This window comes from Gracilinanus agilis, chromosome 4, assembly GCF_016433145.1.
Source record: "Gracilinanus agilis isolate LMUSP501 chromosome 4, AgileGrace, whole genome shotgun sequence".
Taxonomy (NCBI): domain Eukaryota; kingdom Metazoa; phylum Chordata; class Mammalia; order Didelphimorphia; family Didelphidae; genus Gracilinanus; species Gracilinanus agilis.
Window position 1 is genome coordinate 514,076,548 of NC_058133.1, and position 7,351 is coordinate 514,083,898.

The 7,351-nt window shown below is 51.1% G+C and overlaps 1 protein-coding gene across 1 annotated transcript in view; it reads left to right on the forward strand.

The window, feature by feature from the left end:
- The first annotated feature begins 5,088 nt into the window (after window positions 1-5,088).
- Window positions 5,089-7,351, forward strand: part of COL6A3 (collagen type VI alpha 3 chain) — a 68,708-nt gene continuing 66,445 nt past the window's right edge. Inside the window, exons 1-2 of the mRNA XM_044675684.1 lie at window positions 5,089-5,170; window positions 6,175-6,795. Coding sequence (XP_044531619.1) covers window positions 5,089-5,170; window positions 6,175-6,795 — 703 coding nt within the window. The remainder of the gene's footprint in view (window positions 5,171-6,174; window positions 6,796-7,351) is intronic.

The following is a 7,351-nucleotide window of genomic DNA, read 5'->3' on the forward strand; positions in this document are numbered from 1 at the left end:
AGAGCAGCAGGGCCCGGAGTCCAGGAACGTCTTGGAGGGGCACCCTTCAAAGGCCGCCTTGTCCAGCCTCCCGATCCTCTCCCCCCGTGAAGAAACCAAGGCCTGGGAAGCAAAGAGCCTTCAGTCAATTGGTGTCAGAGGCAGGATTTGAATCCAGTTCCTCAGCCTCTAGAGTCAAAGCTCAATATTTATCAGATGAATACAATCCTCAGAGAAAAATCCATTCCGATGAACAAGAGATTTTTAAAAATTTAAACTTAAAAAATATTTTCCCGTGCTTATGTGATTTTTTTTTGTACAACAGTTTCTTGGGTGGAAATGCCAGATGGGAGACCCCTGAGGCTCCCTGGGCATGGATGGGGCGGTCCCTCCAAGGACGGCCTCTCAGAGGGGCTCCCCCAGCAGGGCTTGCCGGCAGCTCTCCTCCAGTAACTTCCTTTTCCGAGAAGCAGAAGGCCCCACAGGGAAAGCCAAACGGACCCTCTAAGCACAAAGGGTTTGGCTCTAAAGTCGCTTCCCCCATCCAGGTGTAGACTTTCCCACATAGTGGTTCTCCGAGGAGGGGGTAAGGTGGGGAGGGAGACGTCGGGCTCCTGGCCTGGGAGATGCAGCTTGAAAAGGCCCATCTATGGAGAAAGCGGGAGAACGTCGTGTTTAAAATTGTAGAACGGAAGCTCCCTGGGGGTATCCTCTCTCACTCTGGTCTTTGGATGTGCCTGGGTCCGTGCTTGGGACCCCTGGTTAGGAGACAGTAGGGGGAATCCGGCCTCAGACACTCCCCGGCTGTGTGACCCTGGGCAAGTCACTTGACCCCCATGGCCCACCCTTATCCCTCTTCCACCAAGGAGCCAATACGCAGAAGTTAAGGGCTTAAATAATAAAAAAAAGAGAGACAGTATGGCGGCTTGGGAGCCGAAGTGCTGAACTCCAAGTGAGAAAGAGGCGGTTTCGAGTTCTGCCTCTGACAATGGCTTGCTCTCTGCATGTACAAAATCCTCGTCATCTCTCTGCGAAATGGGGATTAGAATCCGAGTTGTGCCTCACTCCAGAGCTGCTGTGAAATTGAATTTAATTCACAGCAGGCTTGAATGATGTGTGGGCCAATATAAAAGGATTTCGCCAACTTTTTAGCATGATCTAACAACAATGAGCTGGTGTCACTATGGTTAGAACCTAAGAAATGTCCCCAATGCAAATAATCAGAAAATATCTTACAGTAAACTGACTAATCCTTCTTCCTGCTCAGGCCCGTGGACTGCCTCAGGTCCGCAGTGATAGCTAGAAAAACCCAAAGTCCCTGCCTTAGCCCTAGCCGAGGGCCTTGACAATGAATTTCTGAATCTGGCTTTTCATTTTTTCCTCCTCAGATCCACAAGTCTGGCTGTAGAAAGCCGGCTTCCGCTGAAGTAATTTCAGTGCAGTTACGCGGTAATGTCTTACTTAGAGTCAGAGATGACAGGGCAAGGGGACAGCAACTGTCCGAGCGGCTGGCCAGACGAGGAAGTCGTTCCTAGAGCCGAATTTCCCCAGAATACGCTTTTGCCACGGCTACATTTTTGGTTTTATTCCTTTGTCTACTTGTGTGGCATTCGGAAGGAGCGTCCCTTAGGACACTAGAGCTAGAAGAGACCATGGAAGCCGCTGAGTCTACCGGGCTCATTTTATATTTGGAGAAAGGTTCGGTTCTGGTTCCAGCCAGAGGCGAATGGCCCTGAGCAGCGAAGACACCCTCTGCAGAGTGTGCCGCCGTCTCTGATCGGTCTGGATCTCATCCTGGTTTAATATCCCGGATGATACACTGACCTCTCGTTTCACAGGCTTCAGCCATTCTGGTTTGGACGATTAACCAATTAGCAGTGCGATGGCAAAGTTCCCCTGTTTTCTACTGGGACTGTTGCCAGAAAAAAATCACACTGGCCTGTGACTCCTCTTTGAAGCTTGACTTAGATTGTGCTCTCTCTTTCTCCCTTTTAAGGAATTTAAGACCCCGTGCAGGGTGGGGGGAGAGTGTGATGTGGGGGAGTTGGCGTGGGAAGATCCGGGTTGGAATCCTATCTTTGCTCTGAGTGGCCGTGTGACCGTGGCTAAGTAACTCTTCCTGTCTGGACTTCAATTTCTTCCTCTATAAAAATGAAGGTGTTAGAATAGACGACTTCTAAGGTCCCTTCTCACCCTAAATCGATGATTTTGTCAGGGAGGGTTTTCACAGGGGTTCATGATCCCTGAGCCCAGGGCACAGTTTTCATTTTATTCATCTCGACTTTGACTCTTCTAAATTCAGTCTGTTCCACTCTCTCCTCTTCCTTTTATTGAAGGTATGTTTTGTGACTTTTCCTCTTTTCTGGTTACTCGGTCTCTTAATCCTCAACCCCTACTTTAGAGAAAACATTCATTCATTCATTCATTCATTCATTCATTCATTCGTTCGTTCGTTCAGCCAGCATTTATTAAACGTCTTCTGTATGCAGAAGACGTGCCAGGCACTGGTGTAGATATACAGTTTTGAAAAAGACACAACGATGGTCCCTGCCCTCACAGGGCTTTTATTCTAGGAGTACCGTCAGGTACCATATTCCGTGGTGAGCACAGCTGTGTTGTAGATGGAGTGCCCTGTGGGGGACTTGAGGGCAACAACAGACCATTACTGACTGGACCAGCACCAGGGAAGGACTCATGGAAGGTCTGGAGCTGAAACTGATCTTTGTAGTAGACGTAGGACTACAGTAGGGGAAGAGGACGAGAGAGGAACGAGGAGAGCGAAGACACGGAGTCATGAGAATGTAGCTGCCTATAGACACGATACGTGTGAGAGACTTGAATCCAGAACTCCCCAAGAGGCATCAAGGTAGAGGGACAAAGTCAGGAAGAACATTAGTTAGGCATTTGCTAGCTTTGTAACCCTGGAAAAGCTATTTATCCTCTTTGAGCCTTAGTTTTCTTATCAGTCAAATGGGGATGATAATAGAAAAGACCTTGTTTTGAGGGTCCAATGAGATAGTACAGTAAGGTGTTTGGGATGTCTTAAGGCGATGTATAAAGGTCACCTGGTGGTATTCTTTTTCCTTGTGCCATTAATCAATTAATAAGTATTTTTTTTTGTGCCAGACATTGCCAGAGTCTGAGGCTTACCGAGACAAAGAATGAAGCCATCTTTGTCTTAAAGAGCTTGGAATCTAAATTCCAAGGAAAGGGTGGTTGTTGTCTTGGATGGCCAAGGGGTGATGGGCCCCGGGCCCTGGACAGTGGGTTCAGTACCCCAAATGTGGGGGAAATGGACTCAGCAGGGTCTCCAGGGATGTCATTCTCACTCTCCGCCACGGGGGCAAAATGAGTTAGTGTGCCTTTACTTGTGCGGGGTAATAAATGACATGCACTGTACCCCCCTCCCACTGTGCCGCCAGCATCAGCACATCCCTCTTCTCAAGAGCCTAAACCCTGCTGAAATCTTTTATTTAAACCCTTAACTTCTGTGTATTGACTTATAGGTGGAAGAGTGGTAAGGGTGGGCCATGGGGGTCAAGTGACTTGCCCAGGGTCACACAGCTGGGAAGTGTCTGAGGCCGGATTTGAACCCAGGACCTCCCGTCTCTAGGCCTGGCTCTCCATCCACTGAGCTCCCCGGCTGCCCCAATTCTTTATATTTTTTGAAATCCATGACCAATAGCTTCTCAGCAATGGTTTCTAAGGGTCAACTGATGCACAAAGTGGAATTTCACTTTGAAAAAACAATAGCCATTCCTCCACATCTGTTTTCTTTGCTTCTTGGATAAAGACGAACCAGCGGGTCAGTTGACAAACCTGGTCCTTCTGGGTATTCTTAAGTTCCAGCCCAGTTTGTGTGTGTGTGTGTGTGTGTGTGTGTGTGTGTGTGTGTGTGTGTGTGTGTGTGTGTGTGATGGATCCCTTCTAGGAAGCACGTTCTTACGAAAACATCATAGAGGAGGGAAATTCTACATTTTTGTTGGAGGAGAGTAAAAGTCCAGAAGCCTGAAAGCTCCGGCTCGGGCTCCGGCTCTGGTCTCCAGGGGCACCCCCGGCCGCCCGCCTGCCGGACCCGTCCTGGGTCCTGTCCGCAGCCACCTTTTACGTAGGGTTTGGTTGAGGACCCCAAAGGGCCGCCCGGCAGAAGAGAGAAGTTCGCAGGGCCGGCTGAGCTCGCCATCTCCCTGCCTCAGTTTCCGCTGAGGACAATGGCGGCCAGAGACCTTCCATTAGACGTCCTGCCAGGCTGCACGGCCCACTCCACTACGGCGGCGCTATTATGGAGATGGGGCAGAGGACGGCACGGATCGCTTCCTCTGCCGCCATCTTCTCTCATCGCCCCAATCCTGCTTTTCCATCCCCCTCTCCCTCTGGTGTGTGGACCGATCCATAAATAAGGGGGGCATTTCCTGGGCTGGGTGGCTGGCAAAGCACTTTGAATACTTCAGTCAGCTCAGGAGAGCTTAATAGAGAAACAGCGTCTGCCCTCACCACGGTTACATTATTTATTTCATAAAGTGCTATCCAGGTTTTAGCTATTATTATTATTATTATTATTATTATTATTATTATTATTATTATTAGTGCCACTGCTGCTGCTATACCACCACCACCACCACCTCCAGCCGTATGGCTTGGTGGTTACTTCGCCATCCTCATCCTGGTTCTCATCCCTATTTCGAGGACTGTCATCTATTGGGCCTCTGAGGTCCCTCTACAGTTGCTTTGGACAAGTCACGTAGCTTTCCTAGGCCTTAGTCTTCTCATATGGAAAATGGGAATCGTGACTCCCACTTCATGGGGCTGCTGTGAGACCGGATGAAGGAACGAATGGAAATGGCCCTCGAGAACCCGTGCGGTCTGCTCGCCGGCGGGGCGGCCATCGGCAGTGGGAAGGCCCATCAGGGCGCCTGTGACCGTTGTGACCATGCCCACCACAGGGCCCGTGGCCCACCCCCCGAGTGCCCGGTCCCAGGACCGCTGAAGAGCAAAGTCAGAAAGCCAGCCATGCCTGGAACATGGCGGCCAAGGGAATGGCAATTGACCAATGTGTTCTCCCTCTTTCTTCTTCTCAGGTCCGATAGCTGGTGCTTTGACGAGAACAGAATGAGGAAGCATCGACACTTGCCGTTCGTGGCAATATTCTGCCTTTTAGTCTCAGGTTTCGGGCTGACCGATGCTCAAGAGGGTAAGACCTGGCAATGCCTGCCTTGATGCTATGCCCACTCCTTTCTGTAGACACTTCCGTGATTGTTTTGGCCACGGTGGGGGCCCCGCGTGCTGTCCGAAAGCCCATTGTTTACAGGCTGGTACTACTCTGCTCCCCTGTGCTGGGAACGGTGCTTCCTTTGTGAAAATAAGGAGATGAGCCGTAAGGACCGATTAGGGGCGTCTCTACCGCCCGGATCAATTTGATGAGCTCACCCGGGAGGTGAACCTCTTTCTCCATAGAGGGGGGATGCCCATTGGCACTTTGGGTAGAAGGCCAGCGAGGCCGTGCTGGCCCGGCTACTCCCTTTCCCAGCCTAGTCCAAAGGTCTGCTCCTCCCCAGGGAGTCCGTCCACTCTGGTGTCTAACTTGGAGGCTGTCTCAGTCAGCATCTTACTAAGGGCTTGTCTCGTCCTTGTAACACGATGGCAGCAGGCATGCCCGTTTGTGCCAGAGAGAGAAGGAGAAGCGCAGACAACCAAAGCTTCCCAAACCCGCTTCCCATCCCAGAGAATCTCTCGGCTGGAAGGCTTCTCATTGCTCCTTCCCTGGCGGGGCATGACTGGGTAGACTCAGTTGATCAATCATCCCAGCGTGGTTATTTGTGTTCAGAGAGCCCTTCAGGGTGAGTCAGTCTTTGCGGTGCCATTACGCAGGGCAATTGTGGCCTGGTGGCAGAGAATTCTGGGTAAGCAGCAACCGTTTCTCTTCCATCTGGATGCTTAAGGCTGGGCCAGGGCCCGTGTGGTGGCACGCTGAACTTGGGTCCTCATGAGACGAAGTTCTCTGTGTGAGGCGACCCATCTCCCATGATGAGGAGACCTTTGCTTTGGTGGGTAAGTGAGCCTCGAGGATGGACCGGGCAGGGCAGGAGCTCCCAGAGCTCTCCCTCTTCCTGCTGCCCTCCTCAGCTATGGCGCAAGTGTAGGCCGAGTCAGACGATGGGTCGAAATTAACTTGACGAACCGTGTCTTTTTTTAAAGCTGTCCAAACGGGTGCCGCTGCAGATATAATCTTTCTAGTGGATTCCTCTTGGAGCATTGGCCAAGAACACTTCCAGCTAGTCCGGGAGTTTCTCTATGATGTTATAGAATCTTTAGCTGGGGGAGGAAGCGATTTCCGCTTTGCTCTGGTCCAGTTCAATGGAAACCCCCACACTGAGTTCCTGCTAAACACGTACCGTACTAGCCGAGAGGTCCTGTCCCATATTTCCAACATGACCTACCTGGGGGGAGACAGCAAGACGGGCAGAGGCTTACGATACGTGATCCAGAACCATCTGACTCCGGCTGCCGGAAGCCGGGCGAGGGATGGCGTCCCCCAGGTGATCGTAGTGTTAACCGACGGACGATCCCAGGACGATGTGGCCGCGCCTTCGGCAGAACTTAAGTCCGCCGCTGCCGTGGACGTGTTTGCCATTGGCGTGCAGGACGCGGAGGAAGGAGAGCTGAAGGAGATGGCCAGTGAACCCCTTGATTTGCATGTTTTCAACCTAGAGAATTTTACCGCCCTCCATGACATAGTAGGAAACTTAGTGGCCTGTGTCCGTTCCTCCATGGTCGCGGACATTGCCGGGGCTCCAGAGATACCCAAAGACATCACAGGTAACCAACGCTCCCGGCACCAAGCTGGGCCCTTGCCTCGCTCCCTCCTTGTGGCATTCGGTTCCGTGGCAGCTTCTGGCACTAAAGCCACAGCTTGGTGAAGCTTTTCTGGGAGTGGCGCTAAGGTCCCGTCAGCTCTGATCCGCCCTGCTCCGTGGAAGAAATCTGACCCCGAGCAGGGGTTCTTAACCTTTTTGGGGTTCTGGAGGACGGCTCACAAGGCTGTCTCTTAAAAGCATCAACAAAACCTGTAGGCTTGCAAAGGAAGCCAATGATGTGGAAACCGTTATTCAAATATATGAAAAGAATAAAACCCTCCATTCACGGACCCCGGGTTAAGAACCCCCGACTTGGGGGACAGATGATGACTCTTCACAGGTTTAAAAACAAAGGTTATACCAATTTTTCAGCAGCCCCTCTTCTCTTCTCTTCTCTTCTCTTCTCTTCTCTTCTCTTCTCTTCTCTTCTCTTCTCTTCTCTTCTCTTCTCTTCTCTTCTCTTCTCTTCTCTTCTCTTCTCTTCTCTTCTCTTCTCTTCTCTTCTCTTCTCTTCTCTT